Source organism: Tamandua tetradactyla, chromosome 16 (genome assembly GCF_023851605.1).
Source record: "Tamandua tetradactyla isolate mTamTet1 chromosome 16, mTamTet1.pri, whole genome shotgun sequence".
Lineage (NCBI taxonomy): Eukaryota > Metazoa > Chordata > Mammalia > Pilosa > Myrmecophagidae > Tamandua > Tamandua tetradactyla.
The window spans coordinates 68,426,967-68,444,468 of record NC_135342.1 but is presented as its reverse complement, the minus strand read 5'-3'; the positions used below and the strand labels follow the sequence as shown (position 1 = coordinate 68,444,468).

The 17,502-nt window shown below is 37.3% G+C and overlaps 1 protein-coding gene and 2 non-coding genes across 3 annotated transcripts in view; all 3 read left to right on the top strand.

The window, feature by feature from the left end:
* The first annotated feature begins 144 nt into the window (after positions 1 to 144).
* Positions 145 to 17,502, top strand: part of SF3B3 (splicing factor 3b subunit 3) — a 51,632-nt gene continuing 34,274 nt past the window's right edge. The window contains exons 1-9 of the mRNA XM_077132987.1: positions 145 to 274; positions 1,637 to 1,785; positions 4,259 to 4,585; positions 5,143 to 5,315; positions 5,878 to 6,019; positions 10,443 to 10,555; positions 11,563 to 11,700; positions 12,495 to 12,598; positions 16,536 to 16,701. Of these exons, the coding sequence (XP_076989102.1) occupies positions 1,716 to 1,785; positions 4,259 to 4,585; positions 5,143 to 5,315; positions 5,878 to 6,019; positions 10,443 to 10,555; positions 11,563 to 11,700; positions 12,495 to 12,598; positions 16,536 to 16,701 (1,233 nt within the window). The 5' untranslated portion in view covers positions 145 to 274; positions 1,637 to 1,715. The remainder of the gene's footprint in view (positions 275 to 1,636; positions 1,786 to 4,258; positions 4,586 to 5,142; positions 5,316 to 5,877; positions 6,020 to 10,442; positions 10,556 to 11,562; positions 11,701 to 12,494; positions 12,599 to 16,535; positions 16,702 to 17,502) is intronic.
* LOC143660476 (small nucleolar RNA SNORD111) lies at positions 4,728 to 4,807 on the top strand. Its single transcript, XR_013164073.1, has one exon. It is a non-coding gene; the product is annotated as a small nucleolar RNA SNORD111 (small nucleolar RNA).
* Positions 11,252 to 11,338, top strand: LOC143660474 (small nucleolar RNA SNORD111). Its single transcript, XR_013164072.1, has one exon. It is a non-coding gene; the product is annotated as a small nucleolar RNA SNORD111 (small nucleolar RNA).

The window sequence follows — 17,502 nt, the reverse complement described above, 5'->3', positions numbered from 1 at the left end:
GTATATTTCTTTTGTATCGCCCTAGAAAAAGTGGCTGTCATAAATTATGTTTAAGTAATTGTTTCAATGCGGTGAGGAATTAAGATGGAAGCATTAAATGAATTACATATATATTCTTCAGGCGCGAGTTGGGGACCTTTTCTGTCGCACGTCACCGGAAGCTCTTTGTTTTGAGAGCTAATGGCAGACGCCGGCAGGTTGGCGTTGCCGGTGGCTTAGGCCTCGAAGGGATTCAGCATCCGCGGGATATCTACAGCATCGTTCCTGCAGCAGGGTAAAGAAGCGGCCTCGCGACGTCCCCGAGCTCGGGGAGGCGGGAAGCAACCCTGTAGAAGGGTGGGCTGAGCCTTTGGTGGGGATCTCTGAGGTAGCCTAGGACTTAGAGGTCGGGGCAGGGGACCAGGAGAAAGTGTGGGCGGGAGGCGCGAAAATGGCTTCCTGGAACCATCTCCTGCTGCCGTCCAGAGCGAGGAAACGAGTCATGGCCCTAAATATTCTTAGGAATGGCACGCTTTTAGGTCCTGCGGCTTCTGAGGCGGGGGAGGTGTGAGAAGTAGGAGGACTGTCTCCTCATGGAGAGGCAAAACGACAAACTCACGAAAAGGTGGGAAGACGCTGCGCGTTTAAAAAGCGTAAATAACGGAAACAGTTATTGGCGCTTAGGCCCAGGCTTGAATTTTAGCTTTGGTACTCGTCAGTCTTCGGCAAATTGCTTCCTTCGTAAAGCCTTAGTGTTCTCTGAGGACTTTTCAGAGTTGAAACGAGAAGTTGCTCTCTTGGGTGGAGTGAACAAGCACATAGGCTCTTTTTCTGGTCACCACAGGAAATAAAACAAATAGGAAAGGCACAAAACTTACCAAGTTTTGGCGGTTAAGGTTCCGAGATTGGAAATAATCCAAATGCACATCAGTAACGTATTGGCTAAATGAGCTATGTCTATTCAATGGAACATTCTACAGCTGTAAAATAAAAACAACAAAGCCCTTTCTTTATTGCTATTTTCAAGACATGAAATAATGTCTTGTTAATTAATAGTGTGATTAATGTATTGTACCCAACCTTTGGTTAAAAGGGGGGAGCAAAATGCAATATAAACGTAATTGTTGTTTGTAAAAACATAAGACGTCTGGAAGGTTACAATGCAACCTGATAAAATTGATTCCCCTACGGAGAACTGGGTGGCTAGGGAATGGGCTGGAAAGAGCTTTTCGCAGTACTTTTGAATTCTGAACCATGTGAATGTATAGCTTATTCAAGTACAAGCAAGTAAACATAGTCATATTTAGTGGTGGTGACAAAAACAAATGACCTGGTTTACATAACGGTGCAAATCCCAGCTCTCAATACATTCACTGCTTATGTGGTCTTAGGCAAGTCGTTTAATTTCTGAACCTCTATTTCCTTTTCTACAGAATGGATATAGTACCATGCATGTTATTAGGCCTTTTGGGAGATGAGATAAAGTATATAGCATAGTGCCTGGCATATAAGGTATTCTAATTATGGGGGGGGATGTTTCTGGACAGAATTTGCTCTTCTGATTCTGCTGCCTTCAGCCAGAAGTTCCCATGCAGAAATGTCTGTAAAAATAGCGATTTCCCAGCTGATATATTTTTTTTCTTTCGTATGCCTTTAGGTTTCTTTGGCTCAGTACTGTTGGTATACTATCAAAGTTTGAATTGTGGAGTTCTGGGTAGCCCAGTTTTACCTCTATCATGTTCCTGTACAACTTGACCTTGCAGCGAGCCACTGGCATCAGCTTTGCCATTCATGGCAATTTCTCTGGTAAGTTCTCAGTTGCTATCTTTATGAATTGAGATGAAGTCTTGTATTTTACTTATCTCTTAGGGAGGAAATTTATAAGACTAACTGAAAAAACAATTGGAAAATGTGAATGAAACAAATCCAGCTTGTCATCAGATTTGTTGTGAAATTCAGGTGCATTATCTCTTACTCAATTTCAGGTGTTTTTCCTAGCTCATATAGGGTAACCGTTTTTATCAGGGATGCATATATATCACTACCTTTTTGTGACAGGTTGTGTACTTGTTGCTGTGAAGCAGAAAGGGATGTATAAGGCATAATATGTGATTTTGAATTTAACATCAAGCTGGATACAAAGAATGTCTGTGTTTGTCACGTTACCAAAGGAGAGTAGTTAAAGAAAAGGGAGGGTGAATCTTGGCTTGCTGTTTGAAGGGCTAGTAAGTAAGGCTTGTATAACGAGAGAAGGCAAAGTGCAGTTTAGGTAGGAGGCGCTGCTTAAGGAGAGATCGTTTAGCAGGAGATAATTTGCTAATATTGACCACTACTTTGTTCCATGCATATGAGCCAGAATGGTGGAGGATATGTTTGGAAAGATAAATTAAGGCCAGGTTGTGGAAATTTTTGATTGTCAAATTAAGAAGTAATAGGCCATAGAGAATGTTAGAAAATGGGCTACTAATGTGTGTAAAAATAAAGATGATTTTTCCTGTTTGTGGATTTAACATTTGTTAAACCCTAAATTAATCCCAAGTAATAGAGAGGGTCCATGACTGTGTAGAGAGTATTGTATCATTTTGCTGAAGTTCAAATCTGAATACCTATTGTGTGGTAACTGAGCAGGTACCTACCAGACTGACCATACAATTCACATTTCAAGTTGGCATTATTTTCTCTGATTATTATGACTTTTATTAAGAAATAGGTTCATTTGTATAATTTAGTATCCCTTGCTATGTATGGTTTTGGTATGCATGAATTTGGGAATTTATGATGCACTATTCAGTAGTATATAAAGCAGTGGTTCTCAGCTGGGGTTTGAGTAGTGGAATTTTTGCAAAATCATTTTTAATATTCCTAATTTTATGTTTCAGAATCGAACCTATTTTCTAAAAGTATAAAAGGGGAGGTTTTTGTTTGTTTGTTAGAGGACATTGTAATTTATGTGATGCTTTACACTTTGGGTTACTTGATCTTATCTGGTCCTCAAAGAACCTTTGTAAAGTAAGGTAGCAGGATAAGTGGTGGCATTTTACTACTTAGATTGGGATAGGTAGGTGTGAGAATATCAGGTAAAGAGGCAGTTGGACATTAGGATAGCAAAGACCTGGACTAGGGCAGTGGGAATGAAAGAGAGTGAGTGTAGAAGTTAGGTTCAGGTGTTAGCTTGGCCAGGTGGTGGTGCCCAGTTCTGCTGCTGCAGAGTTAAAACAGCAGCATGTGAATTTCATCTGTGGCTGATTTTATCTGTGGTAAACTAAGGGGAGTGCCTTCCACAATGAGTGAGGCTTAAAAGAAGTCAGAAGAGAGAGAAACAGCTCAGCACAGCTGGGAAGAACTCAGTACAGCCCAGCACGGCTCAGGAAAACAGAGCTCACAGCTGGCTCAGACCCAGATGTTTGGAGATTCAGAAAGGAACCACCCAATTTGAACTCAGAAGCCAGCAGAGAAGCTCAGCAGATGTCACCATGTGCCTTCCCAAATTAGTAAATTTGTAGCTAAATAAATCCCCTTTATAAAAGCCAATCCATTTTAAGGGTATTGCATTCTGGCAGCCTTAGCAAACTAAAACAATGAGAGATATGAATTTTCATCCAGCATGGGTGTCAGAAAATGATAGTAACATTGACAAGAGGTTGAGATTGGAGAGGGAGTTTGGGGAAGGGAAACTTACTTATTTTAAATATCTAGCTAATGACACATTATCAGGTAGAATTCTAATCAGATAGGAAGAGATAGGGACAAAATTGGCTATTATGCATTTAGTGGTGTTGATTGCAGTTGTGAAAGCATATGAACTTTTTAGGAGTGAATTTAGAAATAAAGTAGTGTATATATTAGATGGCAGCTTGTGAAGTTCTTTGAGATACTGCATTGAACTGTGCAGAACGTTTCTATGACAACTTAAAATAATAGCCTTAAAGATGGACTGGAAAGAAAAACCCTTTGGAAAACTGAACATTGCATGTTAATATCATTTATAGAGAACTCCCAATTCCACAGATTGATGGCAAATCTCAGGAAAATATAAAGAAAGAAGTTTTTTAGAAAGTAACTTCCGTGGCCGTTTTTAAAAAGCCGTCTTTGATGCTGCCTTTGTTAAATTATTTCAACTCTAGGAAAAGTACCTTTTTATATAAATTAACTTAAAATATTGAGCCCCCAAATTGTTTAATTGTGCTTATCTTTATTAGTAGTTTTAATCCATCTAGATTACATTTTAGACTACTAGTTCTGCTTACTTCTAATCTTGCATTATTTTTTGGTGATCTAGGAACCAAACAACAGGAAATTGTTGTTTCCCGTGGGAAGATCTTGGAACTGCTTCGCCCTGACCCCAACACTGGCAAAGTACACACACTTCTAACTGTGGAAGTATTTGGTGTTATCAGGTCTCTCATGGCCTTTAGGCTGACAGGTGGCACCAAAGACTACATTGTGGTTGGCAGTGACTCAGGTCGAATTGTAATTCTGGAGTACCAGCCATCTAAGAATATGTTTGAGAAAATTCACCAAGAGACCTTTGGCAAGAGTGGATGCCGCCGTATTGTTCCTGGCCAATTTTTAGCTGTGGATCCCAAAGGGCGTGCTGTTATGATTAGTGAGTGGCTTTTTTAATTTCCCATCTAGTTGGAAATAGGTATTTTTCAAATCAAACAAAAAATTAACATCTTAGTTTATTTCCCAAAAAATGACAGTGAAATGATCTTACATTACTAAACAGTGAATTTGGTTGCTTTCATCTGCTTGAAATGATGATTCACATTCATGTCTCTTCTCTGATAAATCTCTTGAAGACAATTCTGTGTATCTGATCAGGCTTCTGGAGGGAAACCTATTCTCAGCACTCCCCACCATTATTAGATATAATTCAGAGAATAAAGTTAGCAATTGTGTGAATTATTAAGTTTCTCTATATCATTAACTATACAGGGCATATTAAAAAATTAAGGTCTTTATTAGAAAAGAAGGAGCAAAATAATGCTGTTGATCTATTCTGATGATGGAGAGCAGAATCCTGAGTTAATACCAACCAGAGTTAGTGCTGGCAGTTAATAAAAATACTAGTTGTGCATATGTGTGATCATAATAATGAAGTTCTATAAATCCCTCTTACTATTTGGAGATCTTGGATGTTTTTTTCGTTTCAAACTTCAGGTGCTATCGAGAAACAGAAGCTGGTCTATATTCTGAATAGAGATGCTGCAGCTCGGCTTACCATTTCATCTCCCCTGGAGGCCCACAAAGCGAACACTTTGGTTTATCATGTGGTTGGAGTAGATGTGGGATTTGAAAACCCCATGTTTGCCTGTCTGGAAATGGATTATGAGGTAATCATGTCTCTGGGTTTCTTCCAGTCATTTCAGTTCTTTCCTAGGATTTTCTTCAGTATTCATATCTTGTAACTGTCCTGTTAGCACATCTTCTGTATCCCAAATGGCTTATTGAGATTCTTTGGAATGTTTAGATTTTAACTAACTATAACTATAACATCACTTTGTTCTATTATGAATACTCTCCCTTTGGAAACAAGATATTTATTGGGAAAAGTGTCTGAAAAAGGAGATGAAGCTGGATTTGGAGTAATTTTTCATAGGGATGTAGTGAAAGCCAGAACATGCCATGCTTTGAATTAAACGGAAGGTAGTATCCTCTAGTAGAGGGAATCCTGAATCCAGAGTTAGGACACCTGGGATTCTTGATCCAGCTCTTCCATTACTTAGTAGTGTGGATTTTGGCATATTATTGGATCTCTGTTTTCTCTGTAAGGTGGATAAATTCTTTTCAGCTCTAAAAATTCCTCTTGATTTATGGTGCTGTTTTTGTTTTTTTCTATTATTGTTTTGTTGATGTTGTTACTGATTGGTTTCGTGCCATCATATTTTTCTGTAGGAAGCAGACAATGATCCAACAGGAGAAGCAGCAGCTAATACTCAGCAGACGCTTACTTTCTATGAGTTAGACCTTGGTTTAAATCATGTGGTCCGAAAATACAGTGAGCCTTTGGAAGAACATGGCAATTTCCTTATTACAGGTATTTTTTCTCAGTGCTGCTCTGTATTCTCATATGTGGTCCATTTTATGCCCTAACTTAGGAGAGTTTATTTAATAGGGTTTGAAAATAAATTTGTAGTAAACCTGAATACCTTGTCTTGTGTTTCGGCTAGGTTAAAAGTTCATGTGGTAGAGCAGTAAGTTTTGTATGGATAAGGAAAATTAGCTCCTTAGTAACTCATGCCTTAGTGGGGGCAGGGAGGAATAGATTAGGAGAGCACTCAGCTTGGAATATTGATTAATGTTACTGTTAAAGTCTGTGATGTTTTGGCTATAAAAGGCAAATGAAAGAGACAGACCTGATAAGATAAAACTACAAGTCCATGGATTTGAAACCTAGTTTAAATGTACGTGTTTTTGAAAACTCTTATCATAGTTGATTGAGGAAAAAATGAAGAACCTGAATGTATGAGCATCTGTTAAAGAATTTGAAACAGCAGTCAGAATGTTTTCCCCCCAAAAAGAGATGTAAGGTCCAGAATTTCAGGGAAGATTTTATCACATTGTAATGGGATATAGACTGCCTTTTTTTTTTCTAACTTATTTTATTGTGTAACATAGCATATATACAAAGGAAAGAAATAAAAAAGCAATAGTTTTCAAAGCACTCTTCAATAAGTGATTACAAGACAGATCCCAGAGTTTGTTATGGGCTACCATACGATCCTCTCATATTTTTCCTTCTAGCTGCTCCAGAATATAGGAAGCTAAAGGATTGGCTGGAATGGTCCTGGTTGGGGGTTGGCAGGTTATGATAGGTAGCAAGGTCTACGTGAAGCTTGCATGAAAGCAACGCCCAGAGTAGCCTCTCCACTCTATTTGAACTCTCTCTGCCACTGATACCTTATTAATATAGACTTCCTTTTAAAAGAAGTTTATCCAGAGCCAGAAAGAAGAAAAGCTACGAAACTACTGTATGAGTCTAATAAATTTCAGTCCCAAGTTCCCAAGGAAGGATGGTAACGAGAAAGTTTACAGACTAGTTGTACTTATGATTGTAGTTATAAAAATTTTAAGATTTTATCAAATTAAATTAACTTTTAAATACACTGTAGCCCATCATACCTAAATAAGATTTTATAGGAACTCAAAGATGGCTCAGCATTTAGAATGCTAGAATCAATTCAGTTCATTATATTAAGACTAGGAGGAGAGCTAAATTTGTCATCTAAATTGTAGTAGCCTTGATGGTGACAATGATCCAGTCTCTGTTTTGAATCAGTTGCACGTAAGTTGGCATCTAAGAGAAAATAATGTTTTGTTGGAGGATTGGGAGAAGAGAGCACTTGTCTCTGACTGTTAAATTTTTTTTTAATTTATTAATGATTTTTTTACATGGGCAGACACTGGGAAACAAACCTGGGTCTCTGGCATGGCAGGCGAGAACTCTGCCACTGAGCCACCGTGGCCAGCCCTGACCATTAAATTTTAAGAACTATTTACATAATAAGCACATTATCCTTAAAAATAACTTTTATATCTCACTACTTGACACAACCTATTACTATGCTTTTTAAATTAAGGAGATCTTGTTCATTCCACGAATAATATTTGTTTCCTATCAGTATGTGACATGGCAGTCTACTGGGTTCTGATAATTGCTCTTGTGAAAAATTGAATTACAGTGCCTCCCTTCATGCAAACTTGAGTCTAGTGAGGATATAGACAACAAAAATAATTGCCTATTATAGAGTTTGTCAAATGCCATGACAATATAGAAGGAGGTGTTCCTAACCCTGAAAAAAGGAGAGGGGGTGTGTTAGAGAACTTTTTCTAGAGAAGTGCTCTCTGAGTTGAGACCTGAAGACTAGTTGGGAATTAGCTAGGTGTGGGGTGAAGGGGTAGTTTCTATTGTAGTAAAGGCAAATAGCATGCACAAAAACCAAAATATAAGAAAGAATATGATTCAAAAATCTGAGAGCTCATTTGATTAGATCATTGAGCTCAAGGGCTAGGATAGGAGTAGCTGTGGGGGTGGTAGCTCTGAAGGAGGTGGATTAATAGTCTAAGATTGACGTTTTATGAAGATTATTTACATCTTGGTTAATGGTGTCGGGAATATTAAGACTAAGTAGGGATACTGGTCAGCAGGCTATTTCACCAAGTCAAGTAAGAGATAGTGGAAGTGTGAGAAATAGATGGATTTAAAAAAAATTTTTTTTTGTTAAAAGTAACAACTAACAAACAAAAACATTCTTAACAAATGATCATTCCATTCTACTTATATAATCAGTAATTCACAATATTATCACATAGTTGCGTATTCATCATCATGATCATTTCTTAGAACATTTGCATCAATTCCGAAAAAGAAATAAAAAGACAACAGAAAATAAACATACATACCATATCCCTTACCTGTTCCTTTCATTCATCACTAGCATTTCAATCTACTAAATTTATGTTAACATTTGTTTCCCCTATTATTTTTTTTTGTGCCATATGTTTTACTCATCTATTGATAAGGTAGATAAAAGGAGCATCAGACACAAGGTTTTCACAATCACACAGTCACATTGTGAAAGCTATATCATACAATAATCTTCAAGAAACATGACTACTGGAACACAGCCCTACATTTTTAGGCAGTTCCCTCCAGCTTCTGTTACATCTTGACTAACAAGGTGATGTCTGTTTAATGCATAAGAATAACCTCCAGGATAACCTCTCAACTCTTTTTGGAATCTCTCAGCTATTGACACTATTTTGTCTCATTTTGCTCTTCCTCCTTTTGGTCGAGAAGGTTTTCTCAATCCCTTGATGCTGAGTCCCAGCTCATTCTAGGATTTCTGTCCCACATTGCCAGGAAGGTGCACACCCCTGGGAGTCATGTCCCATGCAGAGAGGGGGAGGGCAGTGAATATGCTTGTTGTGTTGGCTGAGAGAGAGAGGCCACCACATCTGAGCAACAAAAGAGGTTCTCTTGCGGGTGACTCTAGGCCTAATTTTAAGTAAGCTTGACCTATCCTTTATGGGGTTAAGTTTCATGTGAACAAACCCCAAGATTGGGGGCTCAGCCTATTGCTTTGGACGTTCCCAGAAATAGATGGATTTGAGAGCTACTAAGGAGGTAGATTAACAGGGTTGGTGGAGGGAGGGTTGGAGGAATGGAGAGAGTTGAAGGATGACTCCTAGGTTTCTAGTTTGGTCTCTTGTTAGATAGAGGTATCTCTGAAGTGGAGATCCCAGAAGGTAGGACAGGTTTGAGAAAGAACTTGTTACATTATGATCACATTGTATTTTTGAGATTGCTGAGGAGCTTAGACTGCCTTAGGAAGTAATTGCTTGAGGTGTGTGGTAGTTAGATTCAGTCCTCAACTTGGCCAGGTGAAGGCACCTAGTTTTCTTGCTGTGGACATGAATTGGTGGTTCATGAACCTAATCTGTTGCTAATTACATCTGCAGCCTGCTAGGAGGCCTGCCTGCTGCAGTGGATGACGTTTGACTTAATTGGCTGGTGCTTAAATGAGAGAGCGCCACGTAGCACAGCCCAAGCAGCTTGGCATACCTCATCTCATCACTCACAGCTCAGCCCATGCCTTTGGAGATTCAGAAAGGAATCACCCCGGGGAAAGTTGTTGAAACCCAGCCAGAGGCCTGGAGAGAAAGCCAGCAGAGGTTACTCAGAGCCTATGTAAGAAAGAGCCTTAGATGGAAGTTAGCTACCTTTCCTCTGAAGAACTAACAAAATAAATCCCCTTTTATTAAAAGCCAATCTGTCTCTGGTGTGTTGCATTCCGGCAGCTAGCAAACTAGAACAAGGTGTTAAAGCTTTTTTTTTTAATTTTAAAACTTTTTTTGTTGTGTAATATATAAACTAAGCAAAGAAAGAAAAGATCAATTGTTTTCACAGCATTCCTCAACAGGAAGTTACAGGACAGATCCCACATTTTGTCATGGGCCACCACATAGTCCTCTCAGATTTTTCCTTCTGAGGTGTTAAAGCTTTTAAAACTTGGGACTGGCATATATGAATGCAGGTTTTCTCCCTGTGGTTAATAGGTTAATAGATTTCTGGTCTGATAATCTCATGTATGACAGTGAGAGACTGGATGATGCCACTTTCTAATAATTATCTTCAAGTGTGGAAATGGCCACTCGGCAGTTAGATTCTAGATATGAGGCTAAGAACTGAGTTCTATGGGCTTGGAGGTAAATATTTGGACACATTATTTCATATCTGGACAGATGCTGGTTGAAATTGCCCAACCCTTCCATATAATACAGACTGTGTTCCATCCTTAACTAGCATGGACACCAGGGAAAAGAAACATTTGGAATGTTTCTCAGCTTCAGGCACACTATACTTTCATCAAGTTGTACTGAAGGAAAGAAGGAATTGAAAGTTAAATTTTAATTCATAGTTATATCAACTCACTGCTAAGTTTTATTTTCTCTGATAGTTCCAGGAGGGTCAGATGGTCCAAGTGGAGTGCTGATCTGCTCTGAAAACTATATTACTTACAAGAACTTTGGTGACCAACCAGATATCCGCTGCCCAATTCCCAGGAGAAGGGTAAGGCCTTTTTATGCCATTAGAGAAGAGACATTTGTATTTATGGGCTTTACACAAGGTGAATTAATTTTTTTATTTTTTTAATTAATTTTTTTTAAACACCAAACAAATGTAAGCATTCTTAACTTTTGGTTGTTCCGGTCTACATATATAATCAGTAATTCACAATGTCATCACATAGTTGCATATTCATCATCATGATCATTTCTTGGAATATTTGCATCTATTCAGAAAAAGAAATAAAAAGAAAACAGAAAAAAATTCATGCGTACCACACCCCTTACCCCTCATTTCATTGATCACTGGCATTTCAATCTACTAAATTTATTTTAACATTTGTTCCCCCTATTGTTTATTTTTATTCCATATGCTTTACTCGTCTGTTGATAAGGTAGATAAAAGAAGCATCAGACACAAGGTTTTCACAATCACAAGGTGAATTAATTTTTGTAATTGTAATTTCTGTTGGTCTCTATTTGTTATTACGTTTTAGCTTCTTTATAAATTTTTAGTTTTTAATGAAACTGGTAAAATATTTTAGTAACAGCAAAAAGTTTTGCTTTCTTTGAGAAAGGGAATTAAATACAAAAATCATAGCCAAGGGTTCATTTTGGAATCAAAGAAATTTATGTGGAATGGGACTGATGATGGATAGTTGGATGGTAGTGTTATGGTTGTGTATAAGTATTTTATTCACAGTCTGAAATGATGATTCTTTAAATTTCATGTCTCTTCTCTGACACTTTTTTCTGGAGATAGTTTTGACCTTATCTGATCAGGCTGTAGAATATAGTTGTTGCTGTTTGGTACTCAGGCATTCTTATAACAGACAGGGATTTTTAACTACAACATTTTACTGCCCTGACTGGCAGTAAAAGCTTGTACAGAGAGGCTCCAGGTGCCTCTGAATCCTTGGGCGTGGCCTGTATGTTCCCCCTTGCTAAGAAGCAAATTCCGGTAATAATTACTACATATTTCTAAGATGTTGTTATGCTTGACTTTGCTAGAATGACCTGGATGACCCCGAAAGAGGAATGATTTTTGTCTGCTCTGCCACACATAAGACCAAATCAATGTTCTTCTTTTTGGCACAAACTGAGCAGGGAGATATTTTCAAGATCACTTTGGAGACAGATGAAGATATGGTAAGCAGACCATGAATGGAAGAGAAAAAGAAAAGGATAAAACCCTTTTGTTTTGGTAGGCTAGTTTGATGAAAGCACTTACAATTTTATCTTAATTTTAATATAAATAACCTTTATAAGACAGTGATATCTGTGTGTACATTTAAGATTTACAAAGCAGTTTCATGTGTGGTTCTTTACATCCACTGTCAGAGAGGAGTTTCGTGCAAGTTAAAAAAAAAAATAGAAACTTAAAATGCTTTAGGGAATAATTTCCTGAGATGTTACAGCTTTTAAAACTTGGGACTGGTATATATGAATGCAGCTTAATAGATTTCTGGTCTGATAATGCCACTTTCTAATAATTATTTTCAAGTGGTAGAAATTGGTTTGACTAACAAGAGAAGGTTCTTCATTTTCATATGAAAACTGGTAGTATACATGATATGTCATTTCTTTCATCCTACTAGGATCTCCCTAAACAACTGGGAGTATCTTAAATATCTTTTCAGATCATGGTCAGCACCCTCTTTTGTAAAGACCATCGATTAAATGTTTTTGGTTTTTATGGGACAGATAGTCTCCATCTCAACTTGGCCATTGTAGCACCAAAAGCAGCCATCGACACTATAAATGAGTAGAGTGGTTGGGCGGTGGCCTCTGATTTGCTGGCCTCTTATTTAGATACTAAGTAAAGCATTTTATTTGCTATTCTTCTTAAGCTGTTTCCTTACAGTAACATTGGGCTTCCTTCTGTGGGCCTGACTTCACTTAATCCACACACTAGAATCTTTTTTTTTTTTTTTCGGCTTCAGGTTACTGAGATCCGCCTCAAGTATTTTGATACTGTTCCTGTTGCTGCTGCCATGTGTGTGCTTAAAACAGGCTTCCTTTTTGTAGCATCAGAATTTGGAAACCAGTGAGTAATTCTTTTATTACCAAAGTTTACCATGATCACTATAAAAATGAGCAAGTTGGAATTTGTGACTTCAGGGCCAGAAGGCTTTTCTCAAGAATGTTTTTATTTAGTCTTATCAAACAGAAGTTTTGGCTTTTATGTTCTTTCTCTTGGTTATCTTCATCTACTTTGATTTAAATCAGTCCCTCTGTAAGTGGCTGCAAAAGTGCATTTAAAAGTGATGTCTTTTGTGAGCTATTTGCTGGACATTTTGTTGTGTAAATGTTTATTAAAATACTTATTTTAAACAGATATTCCACAGATACCTCACTTGTGTAAATCTAAAGTTTAAACTTATCAGCACCCATACCTGTTCACCCAGATCATCCACCCTCCCAACCTCACTTTTCTTGTTAAATGACTTGCCAGCTCAAGCAACTAAGAGGGTAAAAACCTCAATTTTTTGTTGTCATCCATCACTTTCAGTTAAGTGCTAAGTTGTTTTACTTTTGTTTCTTTTGTGTTGGGGGACTATTATGCACTCTTTTTCTAGTCTCTTTATTGCCTTTCATTGCATTTCCTGCAAAATTCACACTTTCTAGAATTACTGATTAAGTAGAGAAGACACAGCTGAGAGAGATCATTTCCCCTAGGTTTGCTACTGAGTTGAGTATATGCAGTAACACTTGACTAATCTAATGTTCAGTTTCCTCATAATTAAAGTGAAAATCTTGGTTAGGATTCTATGATCCTATGCCAGTTCTGCTTTGTCTCTATCTATTGTTTTCCCTTTTACTTATCAGTTTAGGAATAATACATAGATTCCCTCTGAAAAATAATAGTGAACATTTATTGAGAACTTATCTATGTTAGGCACTGTTCTAAATGCTTTTCTTTTATTAGTTTGGGTTCCCTCTAAGCAGAGTCTGAGACAAGGACTTGGGTGCAGAGAGATTATGGGAGAGAATTTCATGAAGTAGAAGTGAGGGTTCACTTGGGGGAGATAGAAAAGGAAGAAAAGCCAACAAAAGGGCATGTGGTGAAGAGATGCTCAATGTCCCTGGCCATTAGAGAAATGCAAATCAAAACCACAATGAGATATCATCTCACACCCACCAGAATGGCCATTATCAACAAAACAGAAAATGACAAGTGCTGGAGAGGATGCGGAGAAAGAGGCACACTTATCCACTGTTGGTGGGAATGTCAAAGGGTGCAACCATTGTGGAAGGCAGTTTGGCGGTTCCTCAAAAAGCTGAATATAGAATTGCCATACGACCCAGCAATACCATTGCTAGGTATCTACTCAAAGGACTTAAGGGCAAAGACACAAACGGACATTTGCACACCAATGTTTATAGCAGCATTATTTACAATTGCAAAGAGATGGAAACAGCCAAAATCTCCATCAACAGAAGAGTGGCTAAACAAACTGTGGTATATACATACGATGGAATATTATGCAGCTTTAAGACAAGATAAACTTATGAACCATGTAATAACATGGATGGACCTAGAGAATATTATGCTGAGTGAATCCAGCCAAAAACTAAAGGACAAATACTGTATGGTCCCACTGATGTGAACGGACATTCGAGAATAAACTTGAAATATGTCATTGGTAACAGAGTTCAGCAGGAGTTAGAAACAGGGTAAGACAATGGGTAATTGAAGCTGAAGGGATACAGACTGTGCAACAGGACTAGATACAAAAACTCAAAAATGGACAGCACAATAATACCTAATTGTAAAGTAATCATGTTAAAACACTGAATGAAGCTGCATCTGAGCTATAGGTTTTTGTTTTGTTTTGTTTTGTTTTGTTTTGATTTTACTATTATTACTTTTATTTTTTTCTCTATATTAACATTCTATATCTTTTTCGGTTATGTTGCTAGTTCTTCTAAACCAATGCAAATGTACTAAGAAATGATGATCATGCATCTATGTGATGATGTTAAGAATTAATGATTGCATGTGTAGAATGGTATGATCTCTAAATGTTGGGTTAATTTCTTTTTTTCCGTTAATTAAAAAAAAAAAAAAGAGAGAAGGGATAATTGGAGATGAAGGGATACAGACTGTACAACGGGACTGGATATAAAAACTCAGAAATGGACAGCACAATACTACCCAATTGTAATGCAATTATGTTAAAACACTGAATGAAGCTGCATGTGAGGTATAGGTTTTTTGTTTTTGTTTTTTTTGTTTTTTTTCTTTCTATTATTGTTTTAATTCTTATTCTGTTGTCTTTTTATTTCTTTTTCTAAATCGATGCAAATGTACTAAGAAATGATGAATATGCAACTATGTGATGTTATTAAGAATTACTGATTGTACATGTAGATTGGAATGATTTCTAATTGTTTTGTTAATTCTTTTTTTAATTAATAAAAAAAAAAAAAAAAAAAGGGCATGTGGGTAATAGGGACTCAGTTCCATTGAGACCTCCTGAGAAGCATCCAGAATGCTTCCCAGAATTGTTGACGTGAAGGTTGGACCCCACTAGCTCCTATCTCGCCTTGATTGAAAGTTGGCTTTGGGGTCATAAACTCTCCCAGTTAAGGACCTGGCCTAGAGAACATTTAAGAAACACTGTTAAAACCACAAAACTAGATCTAACTCTGGTTTCATAGTCCCTGTTCTTAAGCAAGCATTACATCATGGAAACTATTCTATTGTAGTTGAGCCAAAGCAAACTTCCTGTAAGGGAGGTGGTGAACCCAGCATCCTTTTGGCTATTTGGCAGTTCTTAGGACACTGAAGATATCTTGGCCATGCTGGTCTTAACTGTAGATAGATATCCTGCCTGAATAAGAAGTTTGTATTAACTTTTCATATGTGTGTTGTGTCTTCTCAGTTCATTGTAAATCTTTCAGGAATAATAAGCCTTTCTTTGCTCCACAATTTAGCATAGAATATAGTGTATTTAACAAAAGTTTTAAATGCTGTGGTTTAACATTTATTGAGCACTTCCTCTGTTTCAGACACTGGTTTAGTCATTTTGTCGTGCTTGTAAAGCTGCACTCTGTTATTCAGAGTGCTCCATATTGAAGGTCTGGTATATTGCTTAAAAATATATATGACTAGTAGTCTGGTATTTAATTTTTGAAACACATACAATGTTGTGCTACCATCAGAACCATTACCAAAACTTTTTCATCACACTGATGTTTGATTTTAATTAAGCAACTTCTCAAAAGCCAAGTATATACTCAATTTATGATAGTGTGTGGTTATAGATCATTTGTAGAGTATTTCCAGGTGCTTTGCCCTTTTGTGGTTTGTCTTTGAATCGATTTGCAAAGCATCATTAGCCAAAGATTGGAGGAGGGCAGGATTGTTTTGTTGCTTCTTATCTCCAGGTCTGTGTTTTGTTTAGGGAGTAATAACATCTGCATACTTTCACAAGATCACCATCGACTGTTGTTTTTTGGTAGGTTTGGTGTGGTTATTGGTTAAAGTAAGAAACAGTTAAAATTTTTCTTTGAACTTCTTTTATCCATGTTTTATTTTATTTGACAAACACTATGCCTATTAGGTGTGATGCTCTGTTCCAAGTTCTGGACAAATATTAACGTCTTTAATCCTTTGGGGAGGTACTATTATTTGAATTTTGTGAGTAAGGCAGTAAAATGCAGAGTAAGAAATGATCCTAAGATTATGTGGCAAGTTAAGAGGCAGACCTGAGATTCAAACCTAGACAGTCTATGTCCAGTGACATACTAAGATCCTTCCATAATACCAGCTGAATTCATTGGTCTTATTTCTTTCCGTTCTATTCTTAAAAAAGAAAAAGGAGGAAAATCCAACTTCAAAAGCATTGATTTCAAATTACAGTTTTGAAATTAGTAATCCATGTTATAGTTCTGATTAGATATTTGTAATGTGCTTTATCAGTTTATCGTAATGTATAGAAAGTGTTAACTAAAGTCTCTTCCTTATTTCTCCCCAGTTACTTATATCAGATCGCACATCTTGGAGATGATGATGAAGAACCTGAGTTTTCATCTGCTATGCCTCTGGAAGAAGGAGACACGTTCTTCTTTCAGCCAAGACCACTCAAAAACCTTGTGCTGGTTGATGAGTTGGACAGCCTCTCTCCCATTCTCTTTTGCCAGGTATGAGCCGTTCCCATCACCTCCATAATGAGCAGAGTCAGGTAACTATTTCTGTCTAAAAGTTAATGAGGTTTAAATTTTCTTCCAATTAAAGTAAGGGCTAGCTGATGAGACAGGTTGTTAGCATGTCTTTGGAATCACCAAAGTTTAACACGAAGCAGCTAGTTTAGGAACCAAGAACCATTGTGTAAATTCTTGGGCTTACATATATATTTATATATATAAATATAAATTCATGTTCATTGTAGAAAATTCAAAAGGTGTAAAGTAAAAATCTTTCCCTCAATCTTCTCAACCCTCCACTCCACTGAGGCAGTTGATGTTAACTTCATGTTATTGCTTCTGGGTATTTATGTTTTGGATGTTATACCTTTTTTTTCTTTTTAATATAAATGGGCTCATACAGTACATAATAGCCTGAAATTGATTTCTTAATCACTTGACAGCTTTTGCGTATAGATAATATTTATCTATCTCATTTTAACACTCATTTCCTCTTTAAAACGTTGCAAAGACACTATCAGTAACAGCAACTATTTAATCATATCTTCAGGAGGAACCTGAGGCGGCTCAAGATAGGGATTGTGCTTCCCCCATCCCCCGCTACTGAAACTCAGTTGTAGTTGCTAGGAATTTTACCATGACATTGAATTCTGAATTGCTGGGATTCTAGTGACCTTTAGGGATCTCCCTGTTTAGTTGATCAGACTTCTAGTAGGAGATATGCTTGGGGACAGTTTAGTGGTCAGGCACTCTTCCTGGTTAGGATCAACCAGTCTGCAATGGACTGTTGGTGTGCTG